This window comes from the organism of the source record quoted next, unplaced genomic scaffold, assembly GCF_019419815.1.
Source record: "Pyrus x bretschneideri cultivar Hongxiangsu unplaced genomic scaffold, Pyrus_bretschneideri_v1 Contig19, whole genome shotgun sequence".
NCBI classification, from domain to species: Eukaryota; Viridiplantae; Streptophyta; class Magnoliopsida; order Rosales; family Rosaceae; genus Pyrus; species Pyrus x bretschneideri.
Window position 1 is genome coordinate 1,556,615 of NW_025999490.1, and position 23,386 is coordinate 1,580,000.

Below are 23,386 nucleotides of genomic sequence, written 5' to 3' on the forward strand. Positions count from 1 at the left end.
ATCGAAGAAAACCCAAATTTTAGTACCACAAGGGACAAATTTCAATTCCCCAAATTTCAGGACTACACAACACATATAAGGTATATGTCTCAGGACCACTCAAGACCACTAAGCACCTGAAGGCCAAATTTATACAAATTTCAGTGTGTATATATATATAATAAAATTAAAAATTAAAAATTAAAAACAAAGAAACAAACAAAAACCCAAATTTATACTGATGAAAACCCAAATTTCAGGACCACACAACACATAAAAGGCAGAGACCAACATAAAAAAAAACATATTTAGGACTACAAAGCACAAATTTTAGCATTAAAAAAAAGATGTGTTTTCTAACTTATCCATCACAAGGCACCAAAAACAAACATAACTCACAAGCTTTTTTTCGACATGATTAAACAAAGACAAAACCCCACCATTAACTGACAGTACAGTATCAAACAAACACCAAACCCCAACATTTTCGAACCATCCAAGCCATTTAAAAATACAAAATAAAGAACTGAAAAACCACTTACCGTATGTTGGGAATGGATCTAACGGATCCTCTGTTCTTTCCCAAGTCATTTTGAACCTAAAAATCCTTCACTTCGAACCATGAGATAATCGTTGTAATCGGGGGTTGGTTGTGAGTTCTGGGTTACGAGTAACGGGTTATGGATTGTTTAAGGTAGTGGCTACGACGACAAAAGGGTATAGACGGCGCTAGGGTTTCGGCGACGGCACTAAGGTCTCGACGTCAACGCTAGGGTTTCACGGGTTTCAAGCTTCTGGATTTTGGGTTTAGGAATGGTGTGCTCGATGACAGTGGGAGGTGTGTTTGTTTACGGGATGGACAATGGGTTATAGAATCAATGAAGTTTTTTAATTTTAAATTTGCCATGTTGTTAGTCCACGTGGGCTATTAAATTCTACGTGTTCAAGTTTTGGCAGTAGAACTGGGCCACGTGGTAGGGTCCACAATTGCCACGTCAGTTTTTAACGGACCAATGGATGGAAAATCTAATGGAGGTACTATGTTGAAATAAAATAGTACTTAATGTATGGAAGTGAAATGTTTTGAAGATGTTGTATGAGATTAAAATAAATTTTAAATCTGAGAGAGTAAAGTATAATTTAGCCTAATAAAAAAGATAAAACAAATAAAAATGAAGTTGTTAGCAATTATTTTTTAATTATTTTTTAATTATATCTGAGAGAGTAAAGTAAATGACGAATACTGAAAATAGGAAAGTACAGCTATGCAGTACCTAATTATATATATTTGGCAGAAAATCTAAGCAAAGCCATAAGATTGGTTTGGTAGGAGTCTAGGGTTTGGAGTCCTTGGTGCCCAAGGAAAAGTAAAATAAAAAGGCCAACAAGCTAGCGAGGCCTGCAAATCCAGTCCAAAACGAAACAAAACAAAAAGAGAGAGAGAAAGATGCAGAGAGCAGTAGTGCAAGTGAATAGCATCTCGGCTTTGAAAGTATGCCCAAACCATGCCGGAAAAATCACACAACTCACAAGAAAACTCATTCCTCCTCTTCCTCCCACAACTTCTTCACCACAATTGCCAAACCCCTGCGTTGATCTCTACTTCCGAAGCCCCGTGGAGGAACCATACTTTGACTCCCGGTCGATTTCCGAATACCAGCAAACGTTGGTGCAGAAACTGTTGCCGCAGGCCTGGTCCTATGATCCCCTAACTACCCTCAAGCTCATTTTTCACCACCCAGACGAACCCTTCTACGCGGCCGCTGTTTGGCTCCACCACAACCACCCCAAGACCCTTGCCTGCAACCTCCTGCCTATTGCAGACAACGGGGGAATTGCCAGTGTCTTCGAAATTCTTTCCCGGCTAGACGCAGGCCACTCAGTTGATGACTACCCTTGGACTTGGACGAGGATGCTGTACAACATCAGCCGCCAGCAGAATTTCTGTGCTAATCCCTTTGTGTTCCGTAGTAGTCGGGTAGAGACAACCAAGAAGAAAGCCAGCGCCTTGTTGAAGAGAAGGAAGACCATCGCCATGGCTAACAAGGTCGCTGAGAGGTATGATCGCGATCCGCATTATCGGTTCTTGCACGACCGGGTTTCGGACCTTATTGCCGAGTGCTTGAAGTATGATATTCAGGAACTGAACAAGCTTAAGCACAAGCAGCAGCAGCAGCAGCAGCAGCAGGGCGAGGAGGGGCAGGAGGTGTTGGAGTTGAAGATAACTTGTGCCGCTTCATATTGCCCTTCCAGACCCAACTCCTCCAAGGCCCCACGCCCCACGGGTCTGCTGTATGAAAGCATTGCGAGAAAATTTCCGCTGGGGATACGGCTGAGAAAGGAGGTTTTGGTGCCGTTGAGACAAGCCATGGCGTCAAGGAAGTCAGTCCAAGATGATGCCAACCCGTGGGGTTATGATTATCATCCATTCCCTCGCACTGAGTGTCCCATTTTCAAGTATATGCTGGAGCTGAACGAAGCCATTGCCGCCAAGTCCAAGTCTGTGCCCGAGTTGATTGAGACTGGTGCTGTGCTTCCACACCAAATCCTAAGATATGCTTGGAAATTCGAGCAAGCCGCCGAGCTTCTGTGGGAGAGAATGGTGGAGGACTTGCACCAGAAGCAGGGGAAGCTCAACAACTGCTTGGTTGTGTGTAATGTGGACAAATCCTCCTGGTTCTGCAGCGAGGCTGGGCCTCTGGGGCTGTTGGTGTCTCAGCTGAATAGCCAGGATCCATGGAAAGGAAAGGTGGTGAGTTACACTCGAAACCCTCGGATGCATTTGATACCACCGGCCAAAGATCTTAGGTCCAAGTGCAAATTTATGGGGAGTTGGGAGGAGGACGACTGGTGGGACAAGGACTGGGAGAAGGAGGTTGATGTGGTGAAGGTGGTGTTTGATTTGATTCTGGAAGTCGCCGTGAAAGAGAATGTGAAGCCAGAGCAGATGATCAACAAGGTGTTTATGTTTAAAGAGAAATACGGACATAAAGACCTTACTTGGAGTGGAATTAGGAGCTCAATATTTTGTGATTACAAAGAAATACAGAGGAGGTTTGAGGCCAAGGGGTATAAAGTGCCACACTTGATGATTTGGAGTAGGAACGATCGCATGAATTCATTGGGGCTGCCTGAGTGTAGCGCAGAACAAGGGGTGACGTTGTTGCGTGGCTTCTCCGACAACCTGGTCAAGTCCTTCTTGGACAACGATGGGGAAGTCGGTCCAGAAGAGATCATGGAAGCAGCCATCTCCAACGAAAAGTATCAAGCTCTGGCCGTAGTCGACTGAGTGGGTAAACCCCTATAATTATCTATCTATTTAAGTCATGGTAGTTATTAGTTTGGTTACTGATCTGATCGTGTGAGTTGCTTAGTTTATGGAACATCCAGATTCCAAACAAGTAGTTATAACTTTGGTTGTGGAACTGATTAGTCTGTTTGCACTGGTAGTGATTTATTATGTGAGGTGAGATTTGCAATTGCAACTACGTTACACGATGCCACTCTGCAGGCTTTATTTGTATTCTGCTCGACAAACTAAGCGGAATCGAATGTTCCTTTGGTAGAGCAGCATCCCAGGTTCTGCTTTGGTTGTAAAGGATATAGAAAGAAAGCAGTTATCGAGATCATCAAACAATAGACTATACTAGTAAAAGATAACAATGTTACGAAGAGATCCATTCTTGCCCTTTCGAAGCTTGTTACCATGCTTCCTTCGCTTTCCCACAACCCTTGGCAATCCTTAACCCAGTAGCTACAACAGAAAACAAAGTTTAATCCAAAATCCTCATCAATCATTGTAATGATTTGGCGTGTTGGATGGTCAACTCACCTAACCTAACTTTCACAATTCTGATTTGGGTTGAGTTCGGACTCATGCGGGTTTGGTTGGACTCGGGTTTTAATTGGGTTTAAAGTCTTATTCTTGTTGGATTTGGCTTCGTCCAATTTTATTGAGATCAATCTTATAATACCTTGTATATTTCTAATTTTGAACTAAACAACATCAATATTAGTTAAAATTCTATTTACTCATCATCATCCGGAGAAAAATTAAAGCATACAACTTCCAGAAATATATCAAACAACCACCTTTATTCTTCATTTACGTCTTATCTACTTTGAAAGATATGTGAATTTGCCGACCTTTTTGAATCTTGACCAGGTTATTTGTTGGAAGCAGACGGTGGTGAGAAAATTAAGAATATTAAAGCCAAAATTCTTATATTGTAATTCATATAAACAAGGAAAATCAACATAGAAAAGTTTCAAAGAAACCCTGAAATAAGTAAAATCCGCTGAGAAAATCGACACTATTTATACTGTTAATTAAGAGAACACCATTTGTAATGACATTTTATTTTTAATCATGCCCTTATTTAGTAAATGAGAAATGCTAAGGAGAGTTTCTAAAAGTAGGACTTTCTGTAGACTATCCGTCATCTCATATTTTTCGCATAATTATTTATAATATTGGTACAAAAATTGTGTCAAAAACATAAGGTGACATAGAGTGAAAATTTTCACTTTTGAAATGGTCTCCTTAGTATTTCTCTTAATAAATAACAATTTAACCATTAAGAGTATTTATGTCAAATTACTAAATTTCAAATGCCAAAAACATGAGGTGATAATATATATTATCATTCAGACAAAAAAAAAAAAAAACCCTCTAGAAACGCGCATCTTATGTGGGAAATTGCTAGTACTAATAAAAACAAGCCTCTTTCTAGTTTCGCGTGATAATTGACTCTTTTAAATTTTATTTATTTTTTAGTAGATTTTTAATTGTTTATTAAAAAAACTTAGTTTACAATATTATTTATTTAAACTACATATTAATAATATTATGTTTGTTAAAGGTGAAAAAATAATTTAATCTTCTACCACAAAATAGAATCTGACAGTAATGTAATTTCGCACAAACCAAATTTTACATTTTTTTTAAGTCTCATCTACATATAATTCTAACATACCTCTAATTTAAAAATAAAAAATAAAAAATAAAGATCAAAACATCTTTCCCCTCTCTTTCTTGTTAGTAATAAATTCATAAAAGGGTTGGCTAGCTTCTTTACATGGGGTGAAGTTGTTCTTTTTGAACTTTTATTTGAACATTATTTTACTACTTTGCACTAATTTAATTAAATTTTCATTTTTACTTTTTAAAAGTTAGCATTATCAATGTTTCATCAAATTTACGTTCCCTTATTTACCAATGATTCACCATTTAATCTCTCCATCTATATATTGAAATTCCAACAGGATTCTCTCTAGATCTATTTGGTGAGGATCTTAATGATTCATAAATTATGTCTATTCATCGTGTAATAAATTTTTATCAGATACTATTTGTATTTAATTTTTAAATAAGAATATTTAAAATGATTTCTAACTGCAATGAATATATATAATTTGCATATTTCTGGAATCTTCACTAAAAAAATCCGAATTCATTGAAATTAAGATTATATATAGAGATGAAGATAAGTGGAGCCAGATAGGCAGTTGCAAGGAACTCATGAAAACCGAGTAACAGCAAAATACAGCCTAAAAAGGCAATCAAACTACGCTGTAAAACTAGAGGAAAATCCAGTCGACCAAACAAAAAAAAAAAAACTAGAGGAAAAATCCAACAAAAAAAAAAAGGAAGAAAAAAGCTTTACACTCAGAGTTCAACCATCAACCATGGCGGGTTCCGATCCAAACAAGTTGCTCGTCAAAGCCGATAAACTGTATGTACTTCTTCAATATCTAGTAATTTAATCATAAGTATGCATAATTTTGCGTTTGGTTTGTGCATTTTGATTCAATTGAACGAGCCAAATTTGTCTGTTAGTTATTGTGATTTCGATTAGTTATGGGCAGTAATATAATTCTGATTTTCTGGGTCAGTTGGAAATTGGATGAAGTTGCATAAATTTTGAATCTTTTTCGGTAATCTGCATATGAAGTTGGCAAGCTTGAGCTTTCAGTAATCTGCTAATTTTTCAGTAATTTACAGTGGACAATCGACATTTTGATTTCGTTTGAGCTTTGTTTGTTTGTTGATGGGGGAAGAGCAGAAGAGGGCAAGCTCTGTCTTTTTATTGTTTGTATAGTAACTTTGATTGCTCAAGCATGCTAGTTTCCCCGTCTTCTGAATTACTGAACGCCTTTAATTTTCGATTGTAGAACAAGACTCAGTCTTACAAGGTGGAGTGCGGATTGGAAAAGCGCTACTCTTTTGTACGAACAAGCTGGTATGTAGTATGTTATGTGCAATTGCAAGCATTCGTTACAATGGTTGATAGGGATTTGTACTTAAACTGTTTTTGTTGTAGCAAATGGTTTTAGGATTGCCAAGGATTACGAGAAAGCAAAGGAAGCGTTGGAAAAAGCTTCGAAAGGACAAGAATTGATCTCCTCGTATCCTTGTTATCTTCTACTAGTCTGGTCTGTCCTGTCAGTGTCTTTTGCCTTTGTTTGTGATCTCTATAGTTTCTCTCTTGCTATATCCTTTACAACCAAATCAGACCCTGGGATGCTGCAAAGCATATGGAGTCTGCTGCTGCTCTAGCAAAGGAGTTAGGAAAATGGAATGAAGTTGCTGACTTCTATAAAAGGGCGTCTGAATTGTACGCTGAGTGTGGGAGACCACAGCCGGCCTCAGATGCTCTTGCGAAAGGGGCCCGGTAAAGATATGCTTCACTCTCTTGCTTTTTGCAGCTATGAATCATAATGTCTTTGGAGGCTCATTTGAAATGATAAACCTTATTACAGTGCTCTGGAAGATTCTATGCCTGATGAAGCTATTCAACTTTACACTGATGCTTGTGCTATTCTTGAAGAAGATGGCAAGGAGCAAATGGCCTTTGATCTATATCGTGATGCAACTAGTGTTTACATAAAAAATGAGAAGTAAGTTCTCAAATAACATACCATGTGTCTTTTGAATTATTGTAATTTATCATTTTAGTTGATTTGGAGGATGAAGTAAACTTTGGTCATTATCATTTGTCTGGATGTATTAATAATCAAGGCATTTAAATGTTATACCTTATCGAGCAATTAAAGTTAAGGCCTTGGTAAACTTGAGTTTTCAGGTTTTAAATTCTTTAGAAAAGGGTAGTGCTTTGAGGTTGCAAAAGTTCTAAAATTAAGAGTTTTCTTTTTCAGGAAATCAGTGTAATCTGTATGCAGCTTTTTTGTATGTGTTTGATCATGTTCTTGAGATCTTGAATTTAGTGTTTCCACTGTTTACAGGTATACAGATGCTGCTGCTTTAATGTTGAGATTTGGCGTATCTGCTGATAAGTGCAATGCTACCCATAGCCAGTGCAAGGTTCGAAATGATTTTTCTGGCACTTTATATATTGTTTTTGTAGCATTTGTATTACCTATGCCACATGGCCCTTGTGTAGTTTCTGTATAACTGTGTTACATAGTCTTCTTGTATCCATAATTCGAGAATTCCTTGAGGCCTTCTTACATATAACCTGACTGTTACACTGAAAAGTAATATTTTCCGCACTTTTAGTTTCATATACTACTACATTTATAACTCAGACTATTACTCATTCTTCTTCGTTTGTCTGATAACTCGTGCAATGATTATACATGTGCTTGTTTCTTTTCTGTGTGCAAAGTTATTATATAGCCGCTGCATATGAACATTAACATATCGTTATCCTTTCTCCTTTTCCGCATTAGTCACTGTTTTCAATTGCTTTCTGTTTTATTTTTTTTTTAAGTAAAAAAAATTAACTTTTACATTCTTTGTCTAATCAGGCATATCTTGGTGCCATAATTATTTACCTTTATCTTCATGACATCAAGCAAGCAGAACAATGCTACAATGACTGCTCCCAGTAAGTAAAAGTTGCCAGGGAAACTTGTGGTTTCCGCAATGTATAGAAGTCCAAGTTTTACTTGTTATTGTGAATATTAGAATGGTAACAAGTAGTTAAACATGTTAGTAACTACGAGTACGAAATATCCAGATTCAATATGTTTATGAATTATTAAAATAAACTTAGCGAGTATAAGGAGGCCCTGGTAAAGCATCTTTTGATCCTCTTGAGACTTTGTTTTTTCTCCTTAAATCTTAAGGACGCGAGGGCAACTTTTTTATAAGTCCAAATTCAGAACATGTATCTCATGAGATATTGGTTTACCTGCTTTTGGCTGTGTAGGGTTGACGCTTTTATGAGAAGTGATCAATGCCGTTTTGCTGGTAAACTCCTCTCGGCTTACACAGACGGTGACGTTGAAGAAATAAAAAAACTTGCTCAGTCAGGCACGGTTAATCATCTTGATCACATGGTAATATATACGTTTGTTTGCCTCCTTTGGATATTTGAATTGGTATTAATCCAAATGATTCATCACTAATGGGGTTGTGGTCAGTTAAATGCCTTCTCTGTGGGGTGACGCTTGGATAACTAATCATGGTTTGCTTTTCTGAATGCAACTGCAACTATTGAATTGAGCTTTGTCTCATGGATTCAGCATGATAACATATTCAAGAACTCGTAGAGACAACTCCACCAAGTTTCTTTGCTCTTGTGAAGAGTTGTTAAAACTGACACGTCTGCTTAGAGCTTACCAAAACTTTGCATAAATCTTAAGTTTTTTGTTGACATTTGTGAAGAAATTTTAAATGTTGATAAGAAGCTGCAAGTACCACCTGGTTTATTCCATCGATGCTTGATTGACAATGAAATATTGGACTGTACAATAATTATCTTGGGTTTTATTCTGCCTTGCATGAATAATAAAGTACATATATATGTTTTTGGCTTATATTTGACTAAACTGAAATGGCTGCAGATCATCAGGCTCGCCAGGAAACTGCCGACGGGTGATGTGAGTGCGCTGAAGACCCATGCTTCCGAGGATCAAGAAGAACCGCTGGATGAAGATGACCTTACATAACCTCAAAACAGAGATTGTCCTATATTTGATGATGTCTTCATCCTAGTACATTAAATATAACACGAAAACCGTTTGGCATTTACAGTTACACCGCGATATCTTTGCATTTAGTTGAATGAAAGAGAGCCTGTTTTGTAAACATGTGAAAAACCAAACTTGTAAGTTTTTGGGCTGTTTCATATTTTAGTAATTTGGGTATTGATATTTGACACTGCAATCCGCAGACATTGGCATTGGATGATGAATCCTGGATTTCAAATGTGTGTTCACTCTGTAGACAATGTTCGAAACTACTTTATATAGGAGTGAGATTCGAACTGGGGTGCAAGGGGCAGGTACATTATCGTAACCATCTGCCCCTTGATTTCCCGTTCGAAAATCTTTTTGATGATGAGAAGAGAAATGGAATCCTAGAAGAGCTTCCAACTGATCCAGAGATTGAATGCACATCGAAGAAGAGTTTTCTACATACAACCGTGGATATATTATATATCCCTTTGTATACATACTCACATGAAGAATCCACATGATGAGGGTTGTAGATACCCGGGGTATATCTCGGTTGCACAGATGAATCTCTCATGAAACATAGTTAAAATTATGATAAAACGGGGAACTATTACTTGGGATTAATAAAATTAAAAAATTAAAAAAAAAAAGTTATCAGATGAAGAACACCAGGTTAATTTCAAGGAGCATCTGATTTGGGGAATTTTGAGATTTTAGTTTGGGGTTGCTGGCAAACATTTTGGTTTTCTAGGGTTTTTGATGAATAAAAAAAGCACAACCTTTTCAAAATTTCAAATCAATGCACAAAAAATAGAAGGTAAAGTTTCGATCTTTAGCATTAAAAAACTCAACGAAACACAATAACACTATGATTTTGTATTGATCAAAATCTACCAAACCCCAATTTATCAGAAATTAATCAAAACCCTAAACCCTAGGCATCAAAACCCCAACATCTACAAATTACAGTTCACCACATATGAAAATGATTCAAGAAATACAAAAGAAATCTTTAGGGATGTACTATCCATACACCTTTTTTTACTTCTCACAAACCCTAGTTGATTTTTATCATTTAATCTTCTTTAATTCAGTCGATCCAATAGATGCAAGTAAATAAGGTGTATGAAATAAAAAGATATGTATAGACAGCACACCTCAATATTTATTATATTAGCAAGAAGATGAAGAAGGTTTGGGTTGGGGGATTGAACCCAATTATCTAATTAATGGGCTTGGGTTATATTGCTCAAAAGACCCGACCCAATTAACGTAAATACCCAAAAATACCCTTAATGTTGTCCTTTAATTACTCACATCGAGCTTCTTCTTCCCTCTGCAAAGGGGGAATTTGGCGCCAAAGTTCGTTACTTTCTTCATATTCTGTTGAGTCCTGACCAACCGATAACTAAACCAGAAAAATCAAGAAAGCTCTCATCTTTCTTTGTTCCTCAAGCTTTCTCTGCTTCCTCAATGGGGCCCAACCACCACTCATTTCTCCTAATCTTCTTTCTCACCACTCTGTTCTCAGCCATCAACCCAATCGCCACCGTCACTGCCTCTCCTCACCACCACCGCCACCGCCACAAACCCCATCTCCATCTCCATCACCATCATCAACACCACCATCCCCACCGCCATTATCTCCGCCACCGCCTCCTCTGCATTCACGGCCATCCGCAAGCGCGACGCCCCAACAACTCAACAACATAATCGACGCCCTAATCGGAGCTGGCGACTTCGGGAACTGGGTCAACATCATCACCGGCGCAAACCCACTAGTCCTCCCTCTGAGCGCCACCCTCTTCATCCCGCAAGACAACGCTTTGAACAGCCTCCCCACCACCGACCCCTTCATGTTCCCCTACCACGTCGTCCCGCAGCGCCTCAGCTTCGCCGACCTCCAGCTCTTCAAGCCCGGATCCCGCCTCCCTACTCTGCTCCCCGGAAAGTCCATCCTCATCACCAACACCTCCCCCTCCAATTTCACCCTCGACGACGCTAATGTCACTCAGCCCGACCTCTACGTCACCGCCACGATGGCGGTCCACGGCGTCGGAACGATTCTTCAGTACTCTGTTTACGGCGACGGGCTCAACCTCTTGCCCAAGCCCAATTCCGAGCAGGGGCAGCAGCAGCATAATCCTCCGCCGTCATCGCCGCAGGGGTTGTTTCTGCCAACCGGGGAAGCCATCGGCGCTGGGTGGAAGTCTGATGCGGCGCCGCCGTGCAACTGTGTCGAGTTTCCGGTCGGGTGGTTCTTGATTGCTTGTGTGGTTTTGGGGTTCAGGATTCACAGGTAGTTGAATTCTTGATGATAGCGATGATGACGATCCTGAATTCTTGATCAAGAATTGGATTTTAGGGTTTTTCTGGCAAATCCCAGACTGTTAATTGTGTGAATCTTAGTGTTTGATGATCATCAGTTTCAATTCCTTGTTGCAAGATTTGGGAATTTTGTTGTAATTCTGATCTTTCATGTAAATGGGGTTCTTACTCTGTATTCTTGCTCATGAATGCAATTTACTAGTCAATGACGACATTGTTCTTGTTTCTCCGCCAGTGTCTGGATTTCTTCCTATTTCACTTTTTTTAAAAGTGTGATTTTACGGGTATATCAGCATTGGCTAAAGCGGATGTGGTTACCCTTCCTATTTCACATGTTTTTATAAATCCTTTTCCCGCATTCAAAGTAGAGTATCGCTTGTACAGAAGAAAAAAAAAAAATGATTTCATTTTTAGTTAGGTGATGCTCTGGTTTAGGGAAGAATCAAGTGCGTCTAGGAGATATTCAGTTATAGTTAGGACCTACTCTCGTACGAGTTCCTGACGGTCCATTCATCATTCATGAGGAAGAAACGAATGTAGAAATAGAAACAACTTCTGAAACGAAAGGGGATTTGAAACAGCACCTTTCATTTTATAAACTTATTTATCAATGATTAATGAAACAGGATAAGAAAAATTAGATGAGCTTAGCCGATTAAGTCCTAGATCCTATCCTCAAAACAGAAATCCTACTGAAGAAAAAGATCTGCAACCAATCAAAAACATTCCATCCCGCCAAATCAAGACCCTTGGTCCAGTTCATGAGTAGCCACATTACAAATATCTTGTGCCCAACTCAAGACCCAGAAACTCTCCCTCTTTCCCCTTACGGATTTTTTCGATCAAAGAATTAGGCCAAATGAATGACTAAATTCGAGGGAGAAAGAATTATGAGACCTAACCTTCTTACTTTTCCTTAACTATCTACATGTTTCTGGATCTCTTCAATCATTGATGCGAATGCCACTCTCCATTTTGCACTTTGTGAGTTGCTGCAGAATACTCTCTGTAATGTACTTAACTCTTCTGAATCTGCCTTCTTTAGTAGTCTTTGTAGCACTAACTGCGTCTCTTCAGTTGAATGATGATCTTCCGCCGATGAACAATCCTGATCCGGCTTTGTCAAACTGACACCAAAAACATTCGTCTCCATTTCTCCTAGACAGCAACTTTGTTCGAATGAATGCTGCTTGATTTCACTAACCCTGCAAGACATTGACGGGACCATGCGCCTGTGATTCCAGTAGTCCACGCATTGATGGCCAGGATCAAGAGCCTCAATAGCCTGGAAGAAACAGAGTCAGGTGTGAGATACTGGATTAAATTCTATTTTTGAGAGTGGAGTAAGAATTCTTTTTCTTCACCAATGACATAACAAAACCAAAAGCATACTTTTGTGCGAAAGAAATTAGTTTATCGCAATAAAAGGTAATGACATAAACAAAGAGTTACTGCACCTCAGCAATGGGTTGGGAAAGAAATCCAAACATTTCGAGCCCATTAATGCTCTGCAATGACTGCATATGGGGCAGTCTGCTTTCCCCTACACTACTCCGTCTGTTTATTTCTTGGTGTAGTCTCTTTAGTACCATTTCCCAGCACTTCTCTGCCGATACATTTGCGAAAACCTCACGTGGGCAATCCTCCAAACTAACCTGAAATTCATGAAAGAAATCTGTTCAGAAATGCATAAACTAAATAAAATGAATGATTTAGAGCCTTTAGAAGTGTGATGGTGTTTAATGCTCACTAGTTTCGTAAACTATGAATTCAATGCAAGTATTCAACAAATTAATGGTCAGCTGTAACTCTGAAATTTACATTTCCCTCAATCTCTCACTTCAGTGTTATTGGAGGTCCAGAGAGACATACCTTGAATAGAGGACCAAGAAGCCCAGCATCAAGAACTTCTGAAATATAGCTACAAACTTTTGTTGGGTCAAGCACACTATAAAACCTAACTCGGCTTCTATACCCTGAAAAAGACAACCATTATTTAGAAAGAAAGAACAACTAGCCAAAACAACACGAGAATGAAAAGGAGAGCGAAAAATGCAACCAGAAGAAAGTTATAGAATCCAAGTAAGCATAGCACTACTGCCAACATACCTTTTGGATATATGGTCCGCTTACTGCACCACAACTTGCCAGAGACAACAGCTCCAAAATCAATAGGCTCAACGGAAGGAATCAACTCTTGTAATGGATAGCTTTGGTCAGTCACAGATATATTTACACCGAATAACTTGTTGCCCTCACTCGCACAGTTATTCCTGATGTCCCTTGAACCGGCAGGGTAGTCATTGTTCAGAACTGTCAGAGCAGATACATTACAGTCATCATCAACCTTCATCATGTCTGGTTGTCTGGCTACATTTGAAATACATACTTTCTTTTGACTAGACACCAACATAGAGGTCTCCTCCTCAATTGTGATAGCCTTGTTATCACAGTGATCAGATGTGTGCATCGTCCTGCTTTCTTGTTCCTCAGACATATAATTAAGATTCAGATCAAAGCATTCCATCCCCATCTTTGCTTCATCATTCTTCACCAGAGTTTGATCGTCATTTTGAATATCCATAGTGATGGGAGACGTACTTAAACTAGAAGTTCCATGCTGTGACCCTGACTGGACTACTGCAGAAGAAACCTGACTGGTCGAACTGCTAGATGCATTTATGTTCACCTTCTCTTCTGAAACCGGGCAGCAAGGTGAAGGGTCCCTTGGATCACAAGATTTGATTCTTTTATGAGGCATGCCACTTTCTTCATCCAGCTTAGCTGTATATGTATCAGTACCGTCTCCTCGATGGTCCTTCGATGCCCATACTTTTATGGCCTCTACTTTCCCTTCAATGCTTCAACCAGCATATTTAATTCATTGATAGTGTGTCGTTGAAGGACATATCTATGATTGATGTGACATGAACAAAGGTGCTTTGCATGTTTGAGACATGAAAATCGGTCAGGAGAGCATTTGCAGCCGGAGGCAGATAAGTGCAAGTCATAGAAGCAAGAAAAACATTCTCTCTCATTGTTCAAATCAAAGTCTCTTTCCATCTTTTTCAACTTCATACAAATTGGAAGACGATCTAGTCTTTCCTCCTCCATTCGCACTCGTATCTTAACTGCTCTGGTGAGTAGACCATCTTTGCCACAAACACTTTGCCAGCTCATATTTCTTGTAGTTTCCTTTCCAAGAACTGATTTTTCCCAGAGGGCATGTACAGCTTCCCGAGCTGATCCCATTAACAATTTGTCGTGTGAAATTGATGTCTTCCGATGCTGCTCACTGTAGAGCTCAACTGCATTTTGCCCATGTTCTAACCAATCAGCAGGGGCCACGTTCACTGCCTCAGCACAGTTGAAGCCGCAATTAAATCCAGAATGGTATGCCCGCGGGAAGGTAAGAACAAATTCCCCAGAATGCTGGATGGCTCGATGCACAGGTACACCTTCAGACTTTAAAACTGTAGGAGATAGCTGAGTGACCTGAACAAAAATGAAGGATGTAATATTAGTGCCTGAGATAATTATAACAAAACCTATATATGTTAGCATGTGAATAAAAATCTTCTTACCAGTTCATTGAGTAAATCAGGTTGTTCCTCGAACAGATCAGGCAAATACGCTTCATTGTACGTTCCAAATCCGTAGCATGGCTTCCAGAGACTCCATACCATACTTTTGGGTCACCCCAGTGCAGATAATTTAGCGAATAGAGGTGGTGGTCCTCAACATGCTGTTACAAACCACAAAAAAGAAGACCAAATAAGAAAACAGGAAACCGAAATATTACACTTTTTCAACAACACAAAAACAAAAAGATCTGGAGGCCCGTTTTTCGACCATCATAGTGGAATGACATACCCAACAAAATGAAGAAAAGCACATCCCAACATAGAGCCATGGGACTAGAACTCCCGAGATATCACTTGCTTCAAAACACAGTGCAGAACCAGGCAGACGTGGGAAGTTGTTTAGATTCCAACCTGACATTGCATACTTCTCCAAATCAATTCCGGTTGATGATGCCTTTGGAAAACCACTTCCAAATACTCCTGTTTCCAAGTCAGCTCCATAGTAAACCTGAAATACCAACATAAAAAGGCCATTTACAAAGATAAGAGTACATTCAATATTCACAAAATGAATTAAAGGTTCTGAAAAATATGGTTACATACCTCAACCTCATCTGTTGTTGGTGTCTCAACTATTCGCCAGTATTCACCTTCGATGTCCTCCACAGAGGGTTCCCATGTTTTGATTTTAGTTTCACCACAAGTTGAACCCTCCTTGACATCCTTTGTTCCGAAGTAACTCTCCTTAAAAGTAGCAGCATGTTTCTGAAACTCTTCAAATGTAAAGTCTGATCCTGAAATGAACCCAAACCTCTCATCAGCCTCAGTAGCAGCATTAGCTTCTGAACGTCTTCTGGCTCCCATTCTTGAGTTCCTCCTCCGTTTACGCTTCCGACTTCTACTTTTCTTTCTCATGGCCTCTCTGTTTTGCAGCAAGTCAACTTGCTGAATGCGTGTAGAAAATTTGGCATGTTCCCACACCTCTTTCTCCTTAAGAGGGCAGGGAGGAGTCCAGGAAGGTGGAGGGACAATCCTGCATATACCATAAGATTCGGCCAGTGGGCAGATCGTTGCTATGTAACCAAGCGTATCTTCAAACTCCTAAAAGATGAGAACATCACATGTAATTAAATAACCGTATATACAAAAAATTCAATGATACAAAAACTGCGACCATCAAAGATGTTATAAAAAGCAATGCAACTATCAAACAAATAAAGATGAATACCTCAATAGTTGGATAAAACACGGGCGCTTCATCAATATCTGGCCTGCATGCTTCCTCCGGGTTCCATCTAGCTGATATCTGCAAGAGGCCAATAATGGGATCATTAAGGATCGTAAGGTAACAGAAGAAAACACAAAAAAATGCGGACAATCTAGGATTTGATGACACAATGTTTCTTCCAGTTCATTTTCACATGTCTTTCTTTTAATTCATAAAGTACCCAAAGATGCCCGTGTGATGTTATTCAAACACAAAACTTTACAGAGATGACGCTATCACTTCTTAATTATTAAATGTATGCTATGCAACACGATAACTAATTATAAAACGGTCTATACCTTTCGACTTTGAGGGCTGCCAGAGCCCTCAAGTGTGTTATCACTTTTGTGGTTGTTCTTAGAAGAATGATCCTGCAAAGCATTTCCCATAAGAATAAAAAATCAATTGACAGCTTAAATTTAAAGACGTTGACAGACCAAAGGCATTCAGTTAAGACAAATAACACTGTAATACGAATGATCCTTCAAAATATCTATTTTAAAACCATTTACTTTCTAAATTTCACTGCCTAAAAACGCATTCAGGTGCAAACAAGCACATTACAGTAGCAGATAAAAATGGTCACAAAGACGATATGCAATAGAACTCAGAAATTACAGATGCACACATGACCGCAAAAACAAGCAAAAGGGGATCTTACAAAAACCGATTATCAAGCAATTGATTACAAACTTTGAAGAAAAGAAAACCAATTATGCACAAAAATAAACAAAAAAGGAAGTATAGTTAAAACACATTCTATAGATATTACACGTATAAGAAACAGATAACACAGATCTGCAATTTCTTGTAGGTTAACGATGCAGATGATTTCGATAACATAAACAGAAAACACAACATCCTATCCGGCCTGAGATTGAAACCCGACTCATACATATGACATAACTACACATATATATATATATGACATAATGGAAAGAGAACAACATTAGGGATAAGAAATCCAACCTCCATCTGCTGAGATTCTGCAGTTAATTGCAACTGTTCCACTGACTGTAAAAATTTGTGAAACCCTGATCAACCAAACAATATCTGCAAAAGAAAACCCCTTCACTAATCAAAATCAACACATAATCAATCAACCAAAAAACAGCTTTCCTACTTTCTCCATAAACCAAACAGAACTTAACCAAAAGAACACAAATTTACGCAATACCTAATTCACCCAACCCCAGAAACAATTTCTTTCCACTTTCTGATCAAACAAACACAAACCCAATTGGCATTTTCACGAATTGAATCCAAATCAAAACGAGAAACCCAATACTTTTTCAACTGCATGCATCTAACCCACCCCAGAAATTCTTACTGTTTTGGTAAATTTAAATTCTTTTCTACATCCACAAACAAATTCAAATTTTTTCCTATTAAGGCAAAAGATTGACTTTGTAAACAAAACTAATATATTTGGAAAAAAATAATCAAAGTACAAAAAAAAAAAAAAAAAAAAAAAATGGCAAAATATTAGTCTACAAGCAATGAGGATGAAAGCAGACAAAAACCCTAGACACAGTTTTTCAGAGAATTAAATATATAGAATACTAAAATATGGAGAAAAAGTGGATTGGAAAATCAAGAGGGTACCTTAAGAGCAGGCCTAAGATTCCCAGGTAGCGTGATGACTTGATGTGTAGGCAATCGTTATACTTGTGAATATATGCAACCCTTCCTCCTCTACAAACACTTTTCAGAAAGAAAAGAAAAAACCAAAAAAAAAAAAAAAAAATCTTGGTAATTTAGATATTTGTTTTTTTGTTTTTGTTTTTTGGGATAATATTAGTAAGAAACAAATAAGAGAAAGAGAGAATGATGTGGAATAAGGAATCCTGCATGAACGAGGAAGTTGGATCGAACACTAGTAGGAAAAGGAAAACAAGCCAAGTTTTTGGTGTTATTTTTCGAATTTTTGTAAATACTTATTTATTAGAGGGAGAGGAGGTGAGAGAGGGTCAACCCGCTCGAACGCACACAGTTTTAACGGAAAGTGGTGAGTAGTCCAACACTCCAAATCCAAAGTGCAACCAACCGCACAATAACTTGTTTGTAAGTTTCAAAAGAAAATAATAATACTAGTTAGCGTTTGCTTACACATTTTGTATGTATGAACAAATTTTTTTAGAAAAATATAAAAGAGAGAGGGAGAGAGAGAACATGGGGAGGGGGGAGTGGGAGGTTTTTGTTTTCTTTTTTTAATTTTAAATATTAGAAATATTTTAACATTACCTTCAATAAAAAAACAGAAAAATTTGAACATGTGAAATTACATTATTGCTCATATTTTTTGTGTGTGACAGCAGACTAAATAGTCTTTTCACCCTCTTTTGGTTGACAAAGAGAACCCTTCTTGTCAACTTTTTTTCCTTTTTTTTTTCATATTTTGCCCTCACTTTTCATACGTACTATTGACAAAAGGAGGGCAAAATAGTAATTTTGTACTTTTTGACAAAATGACAATCATATCCCTATTTTTCCGATTTTACCCTTTTTTTTTTTTAGAAAATGACAATCATATACTTATTTTTTCAATTTTACCCTCACTTTTGATACACAATATTTACATAAGAAAGACAAAACAATAATTATGTAATATTAAAAAAAATATATGCACTTAACACACAAAGTATGTGCTCTCTGCTAGTAATAATTGTCTGTCAGTTATTCGAGCTAAAGTGGGTCCTCCTCACTTGGCAAAGAAAAGTGGGTCCTATCACACAGTCAAGGGCGGATTCACCTTAAAGCAAGGTGGGTCAGCTGATTCTCTCAAGCTCAAAAATCTTTTATGGAATAATTGGGTGATAACTTTTTAAAACTTGAGATGCTCTTAAAAGTTGCTCTCCAACTGCTTGACGAATTGCTTCTATGGACAGTGGGTTAGATAGTTGCTAGCCTCATTCTTTTGTATGTGTTTGCTACGTGCATTTGCCGATAGACTCACTCGGCATACACTAGTATCTGTTAGCATGATCACACAAAAACTATTGACCTCAATATTTTTTGTTTTTGGTTGTCAAATTGTAAATCAAACGAAAACGGAAAAACGGGTGTTCGTTTATCCGTCATTTCCCAAAGAGGTAAAAAAAATTTATTTCTGTACGCAAAATGCGTTTTTAAACACCCATTTTCTTTGGAACCCTTCATCTAATTTCTAAATTTCTTTAGACGCCCAAAGATGTTAGAGATAACACAAAGAAGGGATCGCAATGCACCCAAGAGCCATGAGACTAGAGTGCATGAAAATAATTTTCTATAGTGCCCAAAAAATTGGCTACTTCAAAAAGACAAAATGCCCCAAAGTGTTGGACGAAATGCTGCAGTGGACTGAAATGCCCGATTGACTTCAGGGGAGAGGAGCTAGCACAGTCTGGTTTTCACTGCATTGCCATGGCAGTGTTTTCTGGGCGAGGAGACGCTTTGTATTAATCTCCAGAAACTCGAAAGCTCACGGTTGAGCTTCACCGGTAAGTTTCGAATCCGAAGTCCAAACCTTTTCGTTTCTCAAATTTTCACATACTCTGTTTTCTCCAGCTGAAAATGTTAGATGTAAAAGTTGTACCAATCATTTCTAATCTCCACAGAAAAATTAAATCTTTACATCTTCTTATTGCTCTTGTGTGCATCAAATTGGTACCTGAGTTATGAATATTAGCCATCCCTTCACACGTCGTAAAGGAGATCGATGTCATTAGCTTTTCGTGGCGAGGTGAGGGAGAGAAGAAATTGTCCGAAAGGCAGGGTAACGAGGACTTTATATAACGTTGGTTGGCAGTTTCATTGCCTTTTACTTTTGGAGTCGAATGGTAGTTTCAGTTGTCCAACTCTGCGTTAACATTCTCATAGCTTTTGTGGTTATTTGTATAAGTTATACAGATTGATGAAGAAACGGTGTTTCAAAAGGTTGCATAATCTGAATAGCTTCATTGCAGAAAAATTGTTGTCTATGGTCGGTAATGCCTTCTTTTTATTACGGATCAGAATGCATGAGTGAACCGGCAGAAAGGTTATCTGGTATATGTACCCTAAACCGGAGGTGATGTCTTATAAGGCGCGTTCTTGAGTATGCATACATTATGCTTGGTAAAAAAAAACAAAAGAAGAAGATGCCGCGACTATTTGCAAAACTAATCTCGGTCTCTCCTACTTTTCTTCGCGAAAAACTGATGAAGGTGGACTTGTTTTCTGTTAAAAGAACCTTCATATTGAGCAACTTGTAATTCATTATATGCAGTTATGTTATGTAGAAACTTTTGTCCGGCGCTTGTGGATGCACTTAATCTGCCGTAGCAACTTTGGTCCGGCCCTTATGGAACTCTAAAGTTGTTGGCCAGCGTGGAAGCACGGCATGATCTCTTACCTGAACATGGGACGTTGAATCTTCCGCGTGATTTTGGTATGTAATCTGCACAAATAACTGAGAACCCAAATCAATAGGTTTATAATTACCCCCCTGTCCATAGTCGTTGTTGAGACTTGGAAAGTGATCAGAGGGGTAGTTTTCATAATAATTTCAAATGGTGACCGAAGTTTATGCAAAAGGCTCTAAGTTCTACAAATCCCATCCCCTTCGATTCAGCATAATCCACCTGCTAATTAAGCCGTTCCTTTCAACTTGCTGCACATTTTGCTTACTTGATCTTTAAACTCAAAGCTGCAAAAAGGCAATCTGGGATATATGACCATGTACTTCCAATTCCCTACCTTCTCCCCCCAACTTTTGCTTCGGACAGAGTTTTGCTTCGTTCTTTTCCATAAGTGGACTCCTCGTTCGCTACTTTTATACTGATTGTTTTAATTGAAAGTTCAGTTTCTTATGGCATTTGTAATGTTAAAATATGCTCGAATCCAGTACACTACTGAAGCATGAATGAAATCGTTAATTGAGCAAACACAAGAAATCAACAAGCTTTTCTATTTTAGAAGTTTCATTTGTACACAATTTTCACTGGTATGTTATAGGGCTTGTGTTAGTGAGGTGAAAATTGTGCAAGTTGACACATTCTCAACAAGTCTAAGTGCACTTAAAACCCGTTAGACAAGAGACCAGTTGAATTCCTATTGAAGCACTTAAAGCCTCTGTCACTAGAAGCAAACCAAGTAAACTAACTCAATACCACAAGTCTAACCGTTAATTATGGTAGAAGTTATCTGTGTAGTAGCTTCCACACTATAAGAGCGGTACTCCTCTCCGTTAGAAAATCAGGTAAGCACTTACCTGAACGCAACCCGTCACCACTCTCAACAGGTAGCCTTCTCCAGTTTTTGTTTATGTGTGTACTAGCTTTCCCCACTGGGGTGGTAGCCCTCTCTGGCTAAGGGTTAGGCGTTTACATACCGCCCGAAACAGTGGCTTCACACACTCCCAACGGAACAGATAGCCTTATAGATGTTTTTCGTTATTGTGTACACTTATTAGCTTTCGAGAGCTTATTGTTTGGTGGCTTTCACTCCATCAAGAATGGCAGCTCCGCACATTACTAGTAAGTACTCAACTACCTCCACAGCAGATTCATACAACCCGTATAACGCGGACGCCTCTACACATTACCCTCTTCACGCGACAACACGTAAAATTGATAGGCTTCGACTCTAAGTTTTGCGGGATTTTACAGGGTTTACAGCCAGTCTCAGAGGATCTTAGAATCTCAACTAGGCAGGTCCACAAGGCTAACGGACCTTTAAGTTCACTGACTTAAATTGAAGATGGGTTTTCCTCACACTTGTATGTTTAAGGTCACAAGACCTACAACAAACCAGTTTAAATCTGAAAAAAATTTGAAAAACATTTAGGTTATAAGCCATTGATTCCACATGTTTAGCAGTTCAACTTCACACACATTTTTATGTACTGAGTTCGAGCTTTTAAAAATATAAAATGAAGAAACTTGTAATGCAAGAAATTTTTTTTTTATTTTTTTTTTAATAGCTTATAACAAGGAGTCCACTTTAGAAAAAGAATCCCTCCCATAAAACTCTAGCCTTGTTTCCTTCGGGAATTCTTTATTTATTTTCCTCAAAACTTTTCCCATTTGGCTTTCTAATCTCCTCAGAACTAAAAATCATTTCATACCTTAAATTACATAACTTATTCAATCCGATTCATCATATGCACCAAACTATTCAAGTCTCTTTCATACGTACCTTAAATTTTACAATTGTTTGCAATCCACTTCAATCCTGTTCAATTCTAGGCACCAAACTAGCCAAACTCACACATACCTTAAATTATACACTCATTTCCAATTCAGTTCAATCTTAGGCACCAAACTAGCCAAATCTCTTTCACCCATACCTTAAGTTAAACGATCATTTCCAACCCAATTCAATCCTAGGCACCAAACTAGCCCAATCTCCTTCACACATCCCTTAAACTAACGATCATTTGCAAACCAGTTCAATCCTATTCATACCCAATTCAACCCTAGGCAGCAAACTAGCCAAATTTCCTACCTTAAATTATACGAACGATCATATTCAACCCGATTCATCCTAGGTACCCAACTAGCCCGATCTCCTTCACACATGCCTTAAACTAACTATTGTTTCCAACCCAATTCAATCCTATTCAACCCTAGGCATCAAACCAGCCAAATCTCCTTCACACATACCTTAAATTATACGAATGATCCTATTCACCCCGATTCAATCCTACGCACCAAACTAACCCAATCTTCTTCACACATACCTTAAACTAAAGATTGTTTCCAACCTAGTTCAATCTTATTCAATCCGATTTAATCCTCGACACCAAGGTAGCCAAATCTCCTTCACACATACCTTAAATTATAAGATCATTTTCACAACCCAGTTCAATCCTATTCAACCCAATTAAATCCTAGGCGCCAAATTAGCCAATCCCCTTCAAACATACCTGACACCAATAAACTTACCCTACTCAATACAATCCTAGCCAACCCAGTTCAATCCTAGTCACCAATCTATCCACCAAAAATCCTTAACAGTTCAGACGGTCAACACAAACAATTAGGGGCACTCACAATATTTCTTTCGAAAACAAAATCCTAACAATCCCAAATAATACTATCTTTCCCCCTGCAGTAATTTACATATCAATCCAATATATCTCAATCCCCCTTACCAGTGTGACGATGATACTACTTTTTTTTACCTAAACTCGCTCCGTCTAACTTCAACGATTCACGTCACTAATCTACCACAACATTCCGTGTGCAAAAGTAAAATATATAAATGATCCCACGTATAATTAATATTAAAAAGAATTAATATTCAGACTAAAAATTCTAATATCAAATGCTACAATCTAGAC

At 38.3% G+C, this 23,386-nt stretch overlaps 4 protein-coding genes across 4 annotated transcripts; 3 read left to right on the plus strand and 1 right to left on the minus strand.

The window, feature by feature from the left end:
* The first annotated feature begins 1,426 nt into the window (after nucleotides 1-1,426).
* On the plus strand, nucleotides 1,427-3,268 carry LOC125476441. The gene has a single exon (XM_048582616.1). It carries the CDS (start codon nucleotides 1,427-1,429, stop codon nucleotides 3,266-3,268), a length of 1,842 nt encoding a protein of 613 aa, XP_048438573.1.
* Nucleotides 3,269-5,551: 2,283 nt separating this feature from the next.
* Nucleotides 5,552-9,076, plus strand: LOC125476388 (gamma-soluble NSF attachment protein-like). The gene is made up of 9 exons (XM_048582439.1): nucleotides 5,552-5,714; nucleotides 6,154-6,221; nucleotides 6,303-6,387; nucleotides 6,495-6,653; nucleotides 6,742-6,879; nucleotides 7,225-7,303; nucleotides 7,750-7,829; nucleotides 8,154-8,283; nucleotides 8,791-9,076. The coding sequence occupies exons 1-9, from the start codon at nucleotides 5,668-5,670 to the stop codon at nucleotides 8,893-8,895; spliced, it is 891 nt and encodes a 296-aa protein (XP_048438396.1). The 5' UTR covers nucleotides 5,552-5,667; the 3' UTR covers nucleotides 8,896-9,076.
* A 1,097-nt stretch (nucleotides 9,077-10,173) lies between these two features.
* LOC103952311 (FAS1 domain-containing protein SELMODRAFT_448915-like) lies at nucleotides 10,174-11,439 on the plus strand. Its single transcript, XM_009363879.3, has one exon. The coding sequence runs from the start codon at nucleotides 10,761-10,763 to the stop codon at nucleotides 11,205-11,207; it is 447 nt and encodes a 148-aa protein (XP_009362154.2). The 5' UTR covers nucleotides 10,174-10,760; the 3' UTR covers nucleotides 11,208-11,439.
* A 364-nt stretch (nucleotides 11,440-11,803) lies between these two features.
* On the minus strand, nucleotides 11,804-18,021 carry LOC103952312 (lysine-specific demethylase JMJ15-like). Its single transcript, XM_009363880.3, is given in 13 exon segments — nucleotides 11,804-12,517; nucleotides 12,690-12,887; nucleotides 13,105-13,208; nucleotides 13,342-14,079; nucleotides 14,082-14,727; nucleotides 14,817-14,866; nucleotides 14,869-14,977; nucleotides 15,106-15,324; nucleotides 15,420-15,917; nucleotides 16,045-16,122; nucleotides 16,383-16,454; nucleotides 17,053-17,136; nucleotides 17,689-18,021. Coding segments are annotated over 12 exon segments (3,087 nt in total). The 5' UTR covers nucleotides 17,059-17,136; nucleotides 17,689-18,021; the 3' UTR covers nucleotides 11,804-12,148.
* Nucleotides 18,022-23,386: the final 5,365 nt, after the last annotated feature.